At 40.9% G+C, this 17,831-nt stretch overlaps 1 protein-coding gene across 3 annotated transcripts in view; it reads right to left on the bottom strand.

Moving 5' to 3' along the window:
* Positions 1-699: 699 nt before the first annotated feature.
* Positions 700-17,831, bottom strand: part of itgb5 (integrin, beta 5) — a 32,345-nt gene continuing 15,213 nt past the window's right edge. For 2 of the 3 annotated variants that reach the window (XR_003672632.1, XR_003672633.1), the window contains exons 11-15: positions 6,036-6,258; positions 4,705-4,805; positions 2,548-2,667; positions 1,699-1,866; positions 700-1,620 (exon numbers count right to left, since the gene is read on the bottom strand). Coding sequence is in view for 1 of the 3 variants with exons in the window: in XM_028435559.1 (XP_028291360.1) it covers positions 1,525-1,620; positions 1,699-1,864; positions 2,544-2,667; positions 4,705-4,805; positions 6,036-6,258 (710 nt within the window). In the remaining 2 variants the exon portion in view is untranslated. Of the gene's footprint in view, positions 1,621-1,698; positions 1,867-2,543; positions 2,668-4,704; positions 4,806-6,035; positions 6,259-17,831 lie in introns of all 3 variants that reach the window. The other variant, XM_028435559.1, reaches the window with a different exon arrangement.

Here is a 17,831-nt window from a genome sequence, read left to right as displayed (position 1 = left end):
AGAAAACATTTAAAAAGTGACATTTATATAATGTGGGACCTTTACGTCATGAAATTTATCAAAGTACGAAGCATACCGTTTCATTCATGACGTCGGTCTGTTTTTGCGTTCTATTTGCAGAGTCACACTTTTGCACTTTAAATAGGAAAAATGTCTGTAATCGTTTATTTTTATATTCCTACAGAAAGAAAACCTGCTCACATACTGTAGGTGTGGTTCCTGGACTCAGGTTGAATGTTTGGAGAACAGCTTTTTATCACCTGGATTATCACCAGTGATGAAACCTGTTGTGAACACATGATGGAGTGAAAAAGACCCAAATCTTTAGTCTGAGGAAGTTAGTGCGACACCCAGTGGACACATGTAGAACTACAGGTAGTTACATCACAGCCTTTAACTCAGTGATTCTCAGCATTTTTTGGATCATGACCCCATTTTAATATCATACATTTCTGAAGACTCCAATGTCTATATTTTCCTTCTAGAATGAGTATTTGATCATGTTTGTTATATTGTGCTAAAAACACAGAGGAAGCAGGATTAGTCGTGCCAGCTCAGATACAGTATTTATTTTACTTGAGAAAGGGAAAAAGTAGAACACAGTTGTTTCAGATTGTGTACTTTAAAGAACAATAATTTAAAAAAAGACCCCTTTTAAATTCCAGGCGACCCCAAAGATGAAAAACACTGCTTTAACTGTTACACGGTCACTGTTTATTTCAAATTATTGATTAAAAAAACCCAAATAAAGACAAACCAAAGCTATAAATTAAATTATTGATTAATAGTAGCGACAGGCTTCCTGCTCAGTCTTTATTTCGTTTCATCTCAGGAAAATCACAGTTGGATGACGAGACAAAAAGTGGACAAAGAAAAACGTAGCCGTCATAATTGATTCAGAGGTGATCGTAAACCTTTTATTTCTTATTATAAGCCTGTACAGATGAGTTCATCACAATCATTGTCTCTACAACACTTACCATTTAGCAGGTTTAAACCCGTGTCCATCACAGAGCAGAAGGTTGTTGGTTCAGCTCAGGATTGGATGGATTCTACTGTGTGTGTCACAGCAGGGGGCAGCGCAGCCCCCACCGTATCTCACCACCAGCACCACTGAGAACGCAACAAGCATCATCACACCGAGCACCACCGCGTGCTTTTAGCGTTTAGAGTAAGAAAAAAACCTCAGGTTTGAAGGATCCATTCACACACACACACACGCACACACACACACAGCTCTGCTGGTAGTAAAGGTTAGTACCAAATCGGTGAGAAAGGTGTGATGGATTCAGATTAAAAAACTATACAAGCAGATGCTGCTCTGCAGAGTGCACACAACTTCTTCAGTCCGAGTTCTTCATCATCATCAACACACACACACACACGCGCGCAGAAGAACATGCTCCAGGCGCTTCAGTTAATTTCTCTGTGCGCGCACACACGTACGCACACGCACACACAGTCCACCTCTTCCTCCAGGGATCAGCGCGTTGGACCGGACCAGCCGCGCCCCCTGCTGGTCGCTTAGTGCACGCCTCCGTTAAACGACTTTCCCAACACGTCGAAGTCCGTCTCCACAAAGTGAGTAGAGACGGGATGTTTGTAGAGGGGGTTGGAAGCCTGAACACGCACAGAAACACAACAGTAGTGTGAACCAGCGTGTGTGTGTGTTAAACGTGGATCATGTGACCCACTCACCATCTCGTATCGGGCCCGTGAGCGAGCGTTCTGGAAGCGAGCGAACTCCCTGCGGTCATGGACGGTGATGATGAGTTTCCAGATGGCGAGCAGCAGCAGCCCCACCAGTAGGATGCTGCCCACCACCGCCAGCAGCACCGTCAGGGCCTCAGGACCCCCCCCCACACTCTGCGGAGGGACAGCACAGGTCACACAGGAAACACACACCGTCCTACTGAGGGTTAGTGACAACCAGCTGCTTAACAGGAGTTACTTTAAACAACCACTTCCTGTAAGATTTATGCACATTGCTGCTAATGCTGTAGTGCCAAGCTTATATTTTGAAGTACTTCTGTGGTGCGCACTTTAGACAACAGATTGACGGGGGCAAATAAACGGGTGTTTTCTGAGGTTAAAAACACGTTTTTATACTTTTAAACACCTGGCTGTTGTAAGAACAAAGCATTTACTTTTACAAAGTGTTTGTTAAGCTAATACTAACGAGAATCTATCTTTTAAAATCAGCTTTTTCTCAAAGTTTTCTGTTTAGCTAAATTTAGCCACCTCGTGTATGTTAAGGATTGTTTGATAGTATAACTTTGTGTTACAAGATGTGAATATGAAGTAATAGTTATGATTATTTTGTACTTTTTTGTCCTTTATTGCAAATTTCTGTATTTTATGTGTGTTTTAGCTCTTACTATATTTCTGAAAGTGCTTCTGAGGATTGTGTTCAAACAAGATCAAAGGCTGAACATAATTAAAGGTCTCATGAAACATTAGCTTCATCAACATCGAGCTGGAGTTAACATACACTAAGTACCAGATTACATGTTGGAGGAAGAGGAGGAAGAGGAGTAAAGTACTGACCTGGTTCCTCTAACACGGTGAGGACAGATAATCCACTGTCGTGCTCTGAGTAGCTGAACTTCATCACACAGTCGTCCTCCGTTTTATAGAGACACAGAACAGCTCCAGGATCATTGTTTCCTACAACACACACACACACACGCACACGCACAGACACACACACAGACGCATACACACGCACACACAGACACACACACACAGACACAGACACACACAGACTCAGACACACACACACGCATACACAGACGCAGACACGCACACACAGACACACACACACACACGCACGCACAGACACACACACACACACACACAGACACACACACAGACACAGACACACGCACACACACAGACACACACACACAGACGCAGACACACACGCACACACACAGACGCAGACACAGACGCACACACACAGACGCAGACACACACACAGACACACACACACAGACGCACACACACACACGCACACACAGACGCGCACACAGACGCACACACACAGACGCACACACACACAGACACAGACACACGCACACACACAGACACACACACACAGACGCAGACACACACGCACACACACAGACGCAGACACAGACGCACACACACAGACGCAGACACACACACAGACACACACACACAGACGCACACACACACACGCACACACAGACGCGCACACAGACGCACACACACAGACGCACACACACGCACACACACACACGCACACACACGCACACGCACACACGCGCACACGCACACACGCGCACACACGCACACACGCGCACACACACACACACAGACACAGACACACGCACACAGACACACGCACACACAGACACACACACAGACACACACACAGACAGACACAGACACACACACACACGCGCAGACACACACACACACGCGCAGACACACACACACGCTCATTTATCAACTGTTCGTACACTGAGATCTGAATGTACGACGTATGGTATTATTAATCAATTCTGACGTGATCGTGATCAGATCTCACGTCTAGTCTGACCTCGTGTAGATAATGTAAGTGGATTAGTGGTGCAGTCATTGAAACATAAACACACACACATTCAGAACAGATCATAACGGATTATTAAAACAAAATGTTATTACTGATACCTGCACTTTGTTTGTTTTACTCTGATACAGGGACGTGTGTGACATCATTTTAACCTGTTTGACACAACATTCCATTGTTGACGATGTCTGACGTATTTCAGTTGTAGGAACTAAAGCTGAACCAGAGTCACTAAGGCTTTTTAACCATTCAATTATTTTAATATGTTATTTTATTGCTTCCAATGTGAGGACAACTGAGGCCAATAAACAACATAATTACTGTATGTGTTTCTACAGGAGAAAAATACAACCTGGCAACGCAGCTGTTTTCCCTCCCACAGCGTTAAAAAAATTAAAGTGACAAGGCCGTTTTTAAACATTGGGGGTAAAGTTCAGATATCAGTGTAAAGGTGTATTTGTACTCTCCACATCACTGCTTATTTCTTATTCACTCAATACAAACAGTGCCTTCAAAATAAAAGTACACCTACTAAAAGCATCACAGTTCATTTAGTTTGGTGGTGTTTCTGACTTTTCTTCATTCTCCTGCTTGACCAGCAGGTGTCAGTGTTACCCTACATCACTCTGGGTAAAGTTCTGTTCTATCGCCTTTGTTCCCAAATCAACGTGATCATCATCATCATCATCATCATTTAGATGACAGCACAAAAGCAGCTTTGGTTTGAAATCATTTCGTCTTTACAGCAGGGGTACGAGGACTTTAACGGTGTGTGGTGTGTGTGTGTGTGTGTGTGTGTGTGTGTGTGTGTGTGTGTGTGTGTGTGTGTGTGTGTGTGTGTGTGTGTGATGTGGGTGTGTGTGTGTGTGTGTGTGTGTGTGTGTGTGTGTGTGTGTGTGCGTGTGCGTGTGCGCGTGCGCGTGCGGGTGTGTGTGTGTGTGTGTGTGTGTGTGTGTGTGCGTGTGCGGGTGCGGGTGCGGGTGTGTGTGTGTGTGTGGGTGTGTGTGTGTGTGTGTGCGTGTGCGTGTGCGTGTGCGCGTGCGGGTGCGGGTGTGGGTGTGTGTGTGTGTGTGTGTGCGTGTGCGTGTGCATGTGTGTGTGTGTGTGTGTGCGTGTGTGGGTGTACACACCGAGCGTCTTCACGGTGATGATTTCGTCCTTGCAGCGGCGTTGACATGTCTGGTTGTCAGCGAGTCGTCCAGAGTCAAAGAGTCGACACTCTACACACTCCCTAAGAAGAAACAACGTTCATCACAATTAAAACGTTTGGACAATCAAACACATGATGTGATTTTAAGTAGTGCTGTCAATAGATTCAAAATGTTTTGCAATTAATTCAACATAGTTTCATTATATATTACTGAATGGCAAAATGTAGCTTCAAAATGACATATTTATTTATTTATGACAATGCACAATATCCTGGTGGTCATTGTTCATAAAGTGATAAAGTGCAGATCCTTTATCATTGATCAAATTAAAATACACCAAAGATCAATAGTAGTTTCAAAGCGTGTGGAGGAGATGGTAATGTTGTGATGATGTCACAGACCGCGTGCTGAAAGGGGCGTGTCAGAACGGGTAGGAGCTTCTTAAAGAGACAGAGGCATATTTCAAGGTGTTTGATACAGCCATGATGTGAGAGCAAATTTATTCAAGGCAGTTATTTTAATTTACTGTATTTACAGACCAACATAAGGTTGTATCATCATTGTAGTGTGCTATAGAATATTACTAATAATACCCCCTCATTAAACATCATCAGATCTACACAAGATCTGTGGATTAAGTTGTTCTGGACGAGATCATCAATACCAGAGATTATTGATAACTTCTGATAATGTCAAATATTCTGCCCCCTAGTGGTGAAATAACTGATGCTTCCGTGTCTCCATTTATTTATTTTTACAGTAATTATTACGTCTAGAATGATGTCATCAGGATCATTTAAATTAGGTTAATTTAAACTAAGTTGATAAAAACGTAATCAATGAGCCTGATCAGATTCAGTAAATCATTGATCATTGAGGATGATGACACTAATGCTGTTCTCATACATCTTTATATGACATAAATAATTAAAAAGAAGTCAGAATAATTCATGTCTGTATAACTTACTGTATATCTACTTTTTATTGTATCTTACTTTATTTTTTGTGTAATAACAGTTTAACATTTAGAATCACTATTATTATGCATATATAAGTGTGTGTGTGTGTGTATATAAGTGTGTGTGTGTGTATATAAGTGTGTGTGTGTATATAAGTGTGTGTGTGTGTGTATATAAGTGTGTGTGTGTGTGTATATAAGTGTGTGTGTGTGTGTATATAAGTGTGTGTGTGTGTGTATATAAGTGTGTGTGTGTATATAAGTGTGTGTGTGTGTATATAAGTGTGTGTGTGTGTGTATATAAGTGTGTGTGTGTATATAAGTGTGTGTGTGTGTATATATAAGTGTGTACCTCTTGGTGGCACAGGCGTCGGGGCAGGTTGGACATTTGTCACACGTGTCTCCAAACGCTCCAGGCTCGCTGCAGACACAGCGTCCACACACACAGCTTCCTCTGCCGCTGCACATCTGTCCGTCGTCAGACAGGCAGCTGGACGTCTCCGTGGAACAGTTACAGTTGTCTCCGATGAAGCCAGCGTGACATTTACACTCCCCACAGTGACACTCACCATGACCTGAGGGACAGACGGTCAGTGACGGTCAGTGAACTAACCAGCTACGCTGCCTCAGATAGAATAAACGTATTAAACTAATCAAACTTTACAACACACATGAAAACACTAAAGCACATTCAACATTAAATCACTGTCAAATGTAAATAAGCTGAAGCTGAGGAAACACTGGGTTATAAAGTCTGATACATAAATAAAACAACCGGAAGTGGTTTGTTTAATCATCACAACATAAACATCATTTAAATCCTCAGTGTGTTTATACTGTATCTAAAGTGAAGCTACGAGTGACTTTAGAAAAACCACAACAGTTTTATCACAACTGAAAGAAAGTTTTGTTCTTTGTCTATTATTTTAGTCCTGTTTTGTGTATTTTTGTCTCTGTGTTTTTGGTTGATTGTATACTGGGTTGTGTTGTGTAGTGTTTATTTTATTTAACCTTTATTTATCCAGAAAAAGTCCCATTGAGGTTAAAAACCTCATGTTGTGTATTGTGTGTTGTGTTGTGTATCATGTTGTGTATCATGTTGTGTAGTGTTTATTTTATTTAACCTTTATTTATCCAGGAAAAGTCCCATTGAGGTTAAAAACCTCATGTTGTGTGTTGTGTTGTGTATCATGTTGTGTATTGTGTATTGTTGGTCATGGGCCTATACTATGAATCTAGATCACCTCTTATTGCGCTAACTTCCAGGATTTTATCAGTGTGTGCTGGACTACAAAGCTCACTGGAGCTTAATCGCTATGGTAACTAATGTTGAACGGCTAACCTGGTCAGCAGCAGGTTTTGCTCTGGGTAGAATTTTAGCGAGTGCTAAAGCCCCGCCTCCTGACCAATCAGATCTCCAATGGGGTGAAGCCCCCCATCCCAGCCCACCAACCAGCCACCAGACAGCACAAGCCAGATACCGATTAAAAAAAAAAGAAATCAGCCGATGGCCAATATTTAAAGCTGAAATACTTTTTTTAAAGCACATTGGTTATGAAAGACAATTGTTGATAAATTATTAAATAAATAAACAAACATTTATTGAACTTTAAATATACCCGTACACAACCAAGTAAAACAAAAAAACTTATCCTATTAAGGATACAATGGGATATTATAGTATATCAGCTTTTTATTTGTACCTACCTCTCCCATGCACATGCTACTATTATTATGACTTTTGTTGTTGTTGTATATTCATACATTCAAATGGATGTTTTTTATGTTGTTTCTTTTTCCTTTAATGGCTACTGTACAGTGCTAAATAAACAATAAAATTAAATACAATTTTTTAAAATTAAATCGTCCAATGGCTGATATTGAAAAGTCCATATATTGGCCCGATATATAGGTCGACCTCTATTGTGTTAGTAAATGTGTTTCTTCCTCTGAGACTGTGAACCAATCACATGTTTGGTTAGCTTAGCATTTAGCAGCGCTGGCTGAGCAAGGTCAAAATGTAAAGGGGCGGGGCTAAAGGGTATAATCGTTATTGGCCCAATTATATGAAAACATAAATGTACCATTAATGGCTAATAATCAATAAGTATGCTTCTTTTTAAATTAAATTGTGCAAGTCATGATAAATTTACCAACTTCTTTCAGAGATTATCTGAGAAGATGAAAAGTGAAATGGAAACAATAGGAAAACAAAACATTTTGGACATTTTAAGTGTCCTAATTAATAATAAGCTGCAGCATCTGATTGGCTGGAGATCAGCTCCCTCCCTGTGGCTGGACCTTTAACTGGATTTAAGAAGTATGTTCAGATTATGTTGGGAGGAAATGAGCAGTGACTGGGCTGTTACTGGGACGATAAGAAGAACAGATGAAGTTTCACCATGAAAATAAAGAAAATACATCAGGAAGAATAACTATATGTGACATCTGGAAGACAGATGTGTGACAGTCTGAGCTCTGACTCTACCAAAGCAAGGAAACAGGTTTAAATTAAGGGTTGAGGTTTCTGTCACAGTCCAGGACCAGACTGGACCAGGGTCAAAACTATACAACTAAACCAGTTCACTACTGTACACCCAGTGAGAAACCAGTGAACAGAGACCAGTACAGTCCTGCTCTAAACCTACAGAAACACGTTTATGTCCCACAGCCACTTCACACACGACAGAACACCGAGCTTTAGAGTGAGGCTTCTCAATCTGTGGGTCACAAACAAATATTAGGGTCACAGAAACATCTTCAGTGTTGTATTCAAAAAAATTATGAGATTTTTTTGTATTAATTTAAAATTTGAACTCAAGTGGTAATAATTTGCACAAAAACTTTTAATAAAGATGTTTACATTATTAGATATATTTTGGATCATTATTTTGAAGGAGGTAAAACACTGAGGGGCGGATTCACAAAGATCTGAAATAAAGGGTGGTAAACCAGTTGCTTCACTAAAGTTTCCTCACCTGATTGCAGCAATGATTAGTGCACGTGCAGAAGTGGTAGAGACCGCCCCTATTTAAATGAGTGTTTTGCTCGTTCAATGTGGAAACGTGAGTGCACAGAAGCACACAGACATTTGAGGAAGTTAAATTGGAGACATATAGACGTCTCTGTCTGCTGCACAAACATTTAATAATGTAGAAAAACTAAATAAACAAAGAATTATGTTTTTTCTTATTTTTGTTTTATTTTTTCTCCCTAATTTAATGTGGGTGTTCCATCAGGTCCTGTAACTTAGTTCTGATCAGTCCATGAAAAACAGTCAGATTAGGACAGAAACCGTCCTATTGATCTACTATTGATCTGAGTTAATACAGCTACACAGTCTGTCAATCAGTGGATCAGCAACATTTGAAGATGATCTACTGACCATCATCCAGCAGGTCTGACCTCCTGAGTAGCGCTGAGTCATCACACTCTCATATGTGAACATTGTGCCATCACTGTGTAAATTACACATCTGATCACTTAATGCTCCTTCCAGAGTTTGATGATCAAAGCATCACTGGAGCGACGCGTCCATAGCGCACAGCATCCTCTCTCCACCACAGCGTCACCAGACTGTACACACACCGCCATGAGTGTGCAGCTTTTACACACACACACACACACACACACACACACACACACACACACACACACACACACACTTTGCTCACTTTATTTTCTTATTCAGTGGCTGTTAATATTGACTATTGTTTTATTTGAATTATTTTTTAAACTAGAAAGGTTCACTGGAGCTTTTTTCCATCTCTGCTGTGTTTTGTGTCAACATTTACTGCAGCTGATCTCTGCGTGTGTTTGCAACTAATTGTCAGTCGTATTATTGTCCGGTGCTAAAACAGTCACTGTAAATATTTCCAGATTTGATGAATTGCATTGTGCCCACTGCATTTATTTATTTGCATGTCCCCTAAACCTTTAGTGAATCTACCCCTGAAGCCTTTAATTTTGTGTTTTTCAACTTTGGGGTCGCCTGGAATTAAAATGGGGTTGCCTGAAAGGTCATATAATAATATTTAAAATTACAGATTAAAATCACATTTTCAATTTTTCAAACAACTGTAACTTTTCAATTACTGAAATATAAATCTAGTTCAAATAAAATGCAGTATATGGATAAAAGCTTTGATAAACTGTTGGTCAATCACATTATAGTCCTTTATAATCAATCAATCTGTATGAATACAACATCTTTTATTCAACATACACACGACTCCCATAATAACCATTAAACTCAATCAAGTTCTTCTTAAATGCTGAGAAATGTAAAATATAGATGGAATCATGTTGTTTTAAACTGATTTTGATCTACTTCCTTCCTTGGTGTATTTGATTTAACATTTATTCATTTTATGTATGTATTAAAAACCTTTATCAGATCCTCCTTATCGTTTAATGTTTGAGATAATCATAAATAGCAGTTATTTTCACACATTCTCAGAGCTCTGCTCACATGGTGCTGACCCTAGGACAGGAAGCTGCTGCTGATCTGTAGAAGCTCTCAGAGACTGATAAACAGGCTGAGCACATTTCTCACGTTTGTTAGTAAAACAGGAAACAGGGCATTCTGCATCTGTCTCTGCAGACGTTCCACTGGGAATATTATTATTATTATTAATAATAATAATAATAATGTAATAAATGTGTGCTGCAGCCTCCTCTTAGAGCTTCAGATGTTTAGTGATGGAACGATGATGAGATATTAACCATTCTCCTCATTTTTCAAATTCCTAAAAGCAAAACAAAAAAACTCTCAGTCAAACCTAATTTTATCCAGATATTATCAGGTATCTGGCCAATCGGGGGCTCACGAGATGAGATGAGATTTTAATAAAACTACAATAACAAAATCTATGACTGGACCAACAGACTTATTTAACCGAGTTGATTATGCATTTTACACTTTACATGCATGATGTAAGCGTGAGCTTTTAATAAACTTCTTCCACAAATTGAAACTAAAACTAAAATTTATAAAAGTTAAAATAAACAAAATATTTCTTTCTTTTTTCAAGTGCAAACAATATTATGTGCAAAACCAAATCAAAGTTCTACTCTGTCAATACAGAGTAAAAATAGTGCAAACAGAGCCTGACCAAGTATGTTATTAACAACAAGCAGCAACTACACAGACATGTTCTTTTAACTGTTAATAGAAACTAGAACTAGTTTAATCTAGTCACACTCCTACTGGCCAATGATGAGGAATAAGGATTTCCATTTTTCAAACTGATCCAGAATCAGTTTATTGATCCAGATCACCTCCAAAATGTAATTGAATCTTCCATGGCCTAAGGCAGACATAGGCAAGTGGCGGTCCAGGGGCCACAAGTGGTCCTCGTTCTAATTTTGTGCAGCCCCCCAAAACCAATCCCCAAAAACTGTATTTCAAAAGGTTGGTAGGAATAGAAAGCCCAAAAAAATGCACAAAATAACCAAAACACACCAATCGACAGCAAATTGCACAAAGTACACACAATGACAACAGACAGACACAACAACCACTTAAACGAAATGACTACGGAAACACAAAAAACACACTATCGAATAGTTCCAAAGAGACACAAACTGTCAACAAAATTACACAAAACTACAGAAAGTGACCCCAAAAATGCACAAATTGGCAATATAAATGCAGAAAATGCCAGAAAAAACACAAAATGACAACAATAACACAAAAAATAAAAACACACATAATGACTAAAAACAACAAAACAACAAAACCACAGACAAAGACAAAAAAAGACAAAAAGTAACAAAAGCCCAGGTGTAACTGTTTAACGGCAGACGTTTGCTTTGTTTTATCTAAACTCTGAGCTGAGTTTAAAACTTTTAATTCAGTTTCAGGATATATATTTATATAATGTGTGATTGATCCTGGTACCATGACCAGGATCATTGATCCAGATAACAGAATATCTGGAGGAGAGCAGATTTAGATCTTGTTGGAGGTTTGACTCTGATCTTGTTTCTTATTCGGTTTGTTTTTGTTCTTCCACAAATAAAAACAGAAACTCTCTCTGATAATCCTAATAACCACACTGACATTGAAAGTTAACGTTCTCCTCTTTTCTCCGACCATCCTGATGTGAACGCAGCATCTATAATTAGTTTTTAACGATGTGTGTTTTACTTTTACCTCCTCTGACCTGTTCTGTCCTCAGGATTAAAGTGTTTAGTCTTGGTTTTATCATGTTGGACTGCTATGTTTGCAGCCTGCAGCAGGTCATAGATCAATCCTGAGAGCAGACGTGTTGTTGGCTCGTCTCCACATATCATGAACTTCCACCTTTTCCTTCTTTCCGACATGTTTTCACTGAAAAACGGACCAACAGAGACTGACTGTGGCTCACGGCACAAACTGGAGGCATCTCAACCATCCACACCCTGAAGGACACAAACATGTGTGTGTGTGTGTGTGTGTGATGTGGGCGTAAAGAGCACATTGTTGTGCTGTCAGGAAACTCATTAGAGTTCCAGTTTGGGTGGAGCTGCTGTGGTTAGGATGACATTAGTCACCACTCCCAGCAGGACTGGACTTGGAAAATCCTGTTAGAGAAGGAGACGCTTTGTTTAGAAAAAAGAGGAATAATGCTTCATATGATTAAAGGACGACTTTCAAACCAAGCCTCTTCTTCTTCTTCTGTCTTTTATTATGTGCCAACCACACAGTGTTTACACTCGTGTGGTTTCCAAGGGTTTTCCCTTTTGCTGTGTCAGCGTTTCTCACGTCTGTGAAGCTCCTCAGTCATCTACGCTTGTTTGATTTAGACGTTTCACTTCCCATTCAAGAGGTTTCTTTAGGTATGAAGTGACTGGGGTTGACAATTTACTGTGTGACTCATTAGCATATCAAAGGGTTCCTGTCGACTCGGGTTGTTTGGTGTTTAATCATCTGGGATTAAAGAGATTAAGTGATTATAGATATTTGAAAGGTGGTGTCTCCTTCTGTTACTCCTTTTTTTAAACCATGTGTCTTCTCTATCTGGGTCAGTCCTTCCTCAGAGAAGCTCCTGTTAATTTCAGATATTGATGAACATCTGAATCCTGACCTTCTCACTTCATTGTACAGCTGAGGTGGGAGACTCTGTCCACAGGACAACAATCAGTCGTATACTGCACAACTCTGGCCTTTATGGAAGAGTGGCAAGAAGAAAGCCATTTCTTAAAGATATCCATAAAAAGTGTTGTTTAAAGTTTGCCACAAGCCACCTGGGAGACACACCAAACATGTGGAAGAAGGTGCTCTGGTCGGACGAAACCAAAATCGAACTTTTTGGCAACAATGCAAAGCGTTATGTTTGGCGTAAACGCAACACAGCTCATCACCCTGAACACACCATCCCCACTGTCAAACATGGTGGTGGCAGCATCATGGTTTGGGCTGCTTTTCTTCAGCAGGGACAGGGAAGATGGTTAAAAGTGATGGGAAGATGGATGGAGGCAAATACAGGACCATTCTGGAAGAAAACCTGATGGAGTCTGCAAAAGACCTGAGACTGAGACGGAGATTTGTCTTCCAACAAGACAATGATCCAAAACATAAAGCAAAATCTACAATGGAGTGGTTCACAAATAAACATCTCCAGGTGTTAGAATGACCAAGTCAAAGTCCAGACCTGAATCCAATCGAGAATCTTTGGAAACAACTGAAAACTTCTGTTCACAAACGCTGTCCATCCAACGTCACTGAGCTCGAGCTGTTTTACAAGGAGGAATGGGCAAATATTCCAGTCTCTCAATGTGCAAAACTGATAGAAACAAACCCCAAGCGACTTAGAGCAGTTATCGCAGCAAAAGGTGGCGCTACAAAGTATTAACTTGAGGGGGCTGAATAATTTTGCACGCCCAATTTTTCAGTTTTTTATTTGTTAAAAATGTTTGAAATATCCAATAAATTTCGTTTCACTTCATGATTGTGTCCCACTTGTTCATTCTTTACAAAAAATTACAGTTTTATATCTTTAGGTTTGAAGGCTGAAATGTGGCAAAAGGTCGAAAAGTTCAAGGGGGCCGAATACTTTCGCAAGGCACTGTATAGGTTATTTACATAACCCCAGTTCTCTGTGTAATATGAGTGAGATGTCTCACTATGGGATATGCGTCATATGCAGAAGTCCTTTCTCATTCTGCCAATCTGATTGGCCAATGAAAGAAGTATTCATCCGCCGTTGCTAGTCCCACCTACTATAAGTAGGGTGGGTGGAGAATACATTGGCATTCTGTAAGCACCTCTTCTCGCTCTGCCAGCAAGAAGGAACATGTCCCCCCCAGTGACACCACTCCTCAAACAGCGACATAACGTTGAGTGCCCTGACGGTGAGTGCCGAAGCCTTGTAAGAGCGCTCCGACAAGCCCGACTGCAGGCGGTCCGACCTCCCTTCGGTCTCTGAGAAGCAACAACAAGGACCCGGGGGAGCAGGTGTGTGGCCACCAGCAGCTGTGGGGAGCCGCTTCCCCTCGTACTGGGACCAGGTTGGAGGCGGCAGCGGCAGCAGACATTTCAACCTGAGCTGGGGTCACGAAAATGTTGTCATCCTCTTCGTCCTCTGAGATGAGAAACTCTGAAGTGACGTCATCATCGTCCCCACAGTCCAAGTTGAGAATGCCCTCTCAGGGCTGAGGGACAAAGGCAATGTCGGACTGTGAACCCCAGTGGGGGTGCTTGTCTCCATGCTCTCAGCGACTGCAGGCTCGGCACTGACCGAGGGAGGGATGGGGGCCTCCTTTGATAGGCTCACCTGCGGAAGCTCTTCATAGTGAAGCTGACGGAGTGTTGGCAGACTCCGGGAGCGTCCAAGGCCTGCTGGGCGTGTTCCAGCCCGAGGCACCTGGAGCAGACCTGGTGCGTGTCCCGCTCAGAGATCAACTTCCCGCACCTGCAGAGTCAAGCTTCTAGAACCTTCAGTGCATGGGCTTTCTCCTCCATCCTTCTCCTTCTGACAGAAATCCCTCAAAAGAGCATCAAACAGCTACAGCTGGTTGAGCCCAGGTCTGAACCAGAACAAAGAGGTCAGAACACATTAGTCCAGTTTTAAAGTCTTTACACTGGCTCCCAGTCAGCCTCAGAATAAACTGTAAAGTTCTGCTGCTGGTTATAAATCTGTGAATGGGTTTGGTCCAGAATACATCAGTGACATGTTAGTCAGGTATGAACCCAACAGGTCTCTCAGATCTATGGACACAGGTCTGATAGTGGAACATGGAGCTCACAGCAAACATGGTGATGCTGCTTTTAGTTGTTATGCTGCAAAGAAGTGACACAAACAGAGCAGCAGAGCTGAAGTCAGCACCACATGTGAACATTTTTAAATAAAATTTAAAGGCACTATTTCTCCACTGCGTATGATTGAGAGGGAGATTTTTGGTCATGTTGTTGTTGATGTTTTACTGATAATTTTAAATATTTTTATTTAGAAATTTTAATGTTTTTTGCTGCCGATTTGAATGTTCTTATTGATTTTAAGCTGTTGAATGTTGTCGGTTGCTGTCCTAGCCTTCTGTGCAGTGGACGGGGAAGCTAGCTAGGGCTACTGCGTGGGAGCTAGCCGCTAAGCTAACGGAGTGTGACAGCCAACAACTGGTGACCGCGTGGGGTAATGAGAGTGCCGTTGACACCAAGCCAACAACAGACCGGTGTCTTCCTCGACAGCCGTGGGGGGCTTCTGAGCAGTGTAATTCCTGAGAGTGGGGGCAAGGCGTGCACTGCACACCTTAAAACTTCAGGGGGAAAGGATACGCAACAGAGCCAGGCAGCCGAATCCAAATAGGGTCCATCTGTAGATGGTTGAGCTGCTGCAATGAAAGCTTCCAGAGTGAAAAGAGGTGAAATAATGCAGATGTATTCTCCGTCCGCTCTACTTATAGTAGGTGTGATTAGTGGTGGCGGATGAATACATCTTTCGTTGGCCAATCAGATTGGCGGAATGAGGAAGGACCTTTGGATATGCCGCAGGGGGCGTATATCCCATAGCGAGACATCAAAACGAATGTTATGAAAAAGAACTGGGTAGCTCATGGAATTGCACCAGAGGCTGTTTAGAGCAGATCTCAAGTTGTTCTCTGAACTCAAACCCAGACAAACCAAGGAGATCAAATGATCAGCTGTTCTCCACCTTGACCCATCTTTGGTATAGTTCCTCAGTTTGCTGTGGTTTGTGTTGGTTCCTTCAGGTGGAAGTCTTTAACATTGGTCTTCTACATTTTCACTTCCCAGAATTTTCTGAGCTTAAATCTACACTTTAGTCTTGCGGGTCTGATCATGTTCTTCATCAGTTCAGTGTTCTGACTTCTCTGCAGGATCCTGGTCGGAGATGAGACGTGAACTTCTCCGTCTCTTGAGACAAAGCTGAATCAGCACATTTCCTGAGTGTAGCTTTAAATCACGCTCCAGTTAAAAGGCTCAGATTTTTACACACGTCAGCTGCTGATATTTGTGCGTGCGTTCCACTCAAATGTGAAACAGCAAAACTATGTGGATTGTTAAAAACGAGCAGGCTAGAACACGCGCTCGCCAAAAATCCTCCATGAGAAACACGGCAGGCTTTAGAAGTAAAGCCAGGGACACAACAAGCACCAGCACAACCTTCATTAGCCACTGAAAACAGTGTTTAGCTAACATCAGACTGGAAAGAAGGATCATCCATTCAGTACTCTGAACATCAGAAGATACTGATGTATCCGATCAGTTTGATTAGAAGAACAAACAGCAGCTTTGACTCCTGGAATAGAACCATGCTAACAACTAGCAGCTAACCTGGATATTTGTTTGGGATTTCTGTATTTAACTTCCACCTAGTCCAATCAAACATGACACACATCCACAAGGCCATTGAAAGGTAGCCATGTTTTTTTAGATACATTGAATATGTAGATATCTAAGATTATGTAATCGGTAAAAAAAAAAAAAAACCAGAATAAAGATGTTAATTCCAGACAGGAACATGTGTCGTACTCTTTCACATTCCCAGATCTAAATCAGCATCTGTGGAATTTCTGGACAAACAAAGAAAAAACCTCCAAACTTCCAGGACCAAACAAACACATAATACATTCTGTCAAAAACCTGAACTTTATCAACTTATACCCAACGTTTTTCACTGAATGGATGATTTCATACAGAGTACAGTATTAAAACACACTATTATCTGATTTATATAACGTCATGTTTCAGCACAAAAATTATCTTTAGCAAATGACTGTCCTTCCTTTAATACTGGTTTATACTTTTTATAAAGTTGTTTTTACTGGTTTTAAACTTTTTATGCTGGTTTATACTTTATTTTCTTTTTTTTTTTACTGGTTTATACTTTAATACTGGTTTGTACTGGTATTTCTCTGTTACTCTGACATTAATGAAGAAAGGTTGATTCTGAGCTTTTAACACTGCCTCGCTGATAAACAGCCCCTAGCTACGCTTAGTTTAATCTTAACATGTGTATGATAGACTTACTAATGATACGTTATGAACAGATTAGAGGCAGGAGGTCCTGATGTTGTGAATGTGTTGGTGTGAACAAGTGAACTGAGAACTGTTTTCTTTATAAAGTTGGCGACGCTCAGCAAGAAGTTGATGAAACACGTGTTCACATCGACATGCCGAGCAGAAACGTGTGTGTGTGTGTGTGTGTGTGTGTTTTACGGGGATGAGAGGGGTTGTGTTAGTCTAGAACACAGAGCCAGACTCACATCCAGCTGTGAAGGAGCAAAAACAGAAGGAAACTATGACAGGAGATGATGTCATGTACCGTCCCTACTGGAGCTTTAACACTGCACTCTGAGGTGACCTTTCACAATAAGAGCCCGGCTAGCTGACATTTTACTGTAGTTTGTGTTTTTATGGTCAAACTTTGTCTTTATATTTTGGAGAGCTGTGAGACATCAACGACTTTATTACACTTTTGTATCTATGGAAGAGGATTCGGGCCTGAAAAAACAAACTAGGTCCAATATTTTTTACTATTATTAATGTTCTGAGAAAAAAGTTAGAATTCTGACTTCGCTGCAAGATCCTGTATTCCGTATTTATTATTGTGGTAATGTTAGAAGACAAAACTACATGAATAAAAAACAACTGAGTGTTGGAGAGTGCAAGTGTTTATCTTTAAAGATCAGTAGGTGTTTAGAAACT

The sequence above is a fragment of the Gouania willdenowi genome, chromosome 21, assembly GCF_900634775.1.
Source record: "Gouania willdenowi chromosome 21, fGouWil2.1, whole genome shotgun sequence".
Taxonomy (NCBI): Eukaryota; Metazoa; Chordata; class Actinopteri; order Blenniiformes; family Gobiesocidae; genus Gouania; species Gouania willdenowi.
The sequence above is the reverse complement of the archived record's forward strand: the minus strand, read 5'-3'. Positions and strand labels throughout refer to the sequence as shown.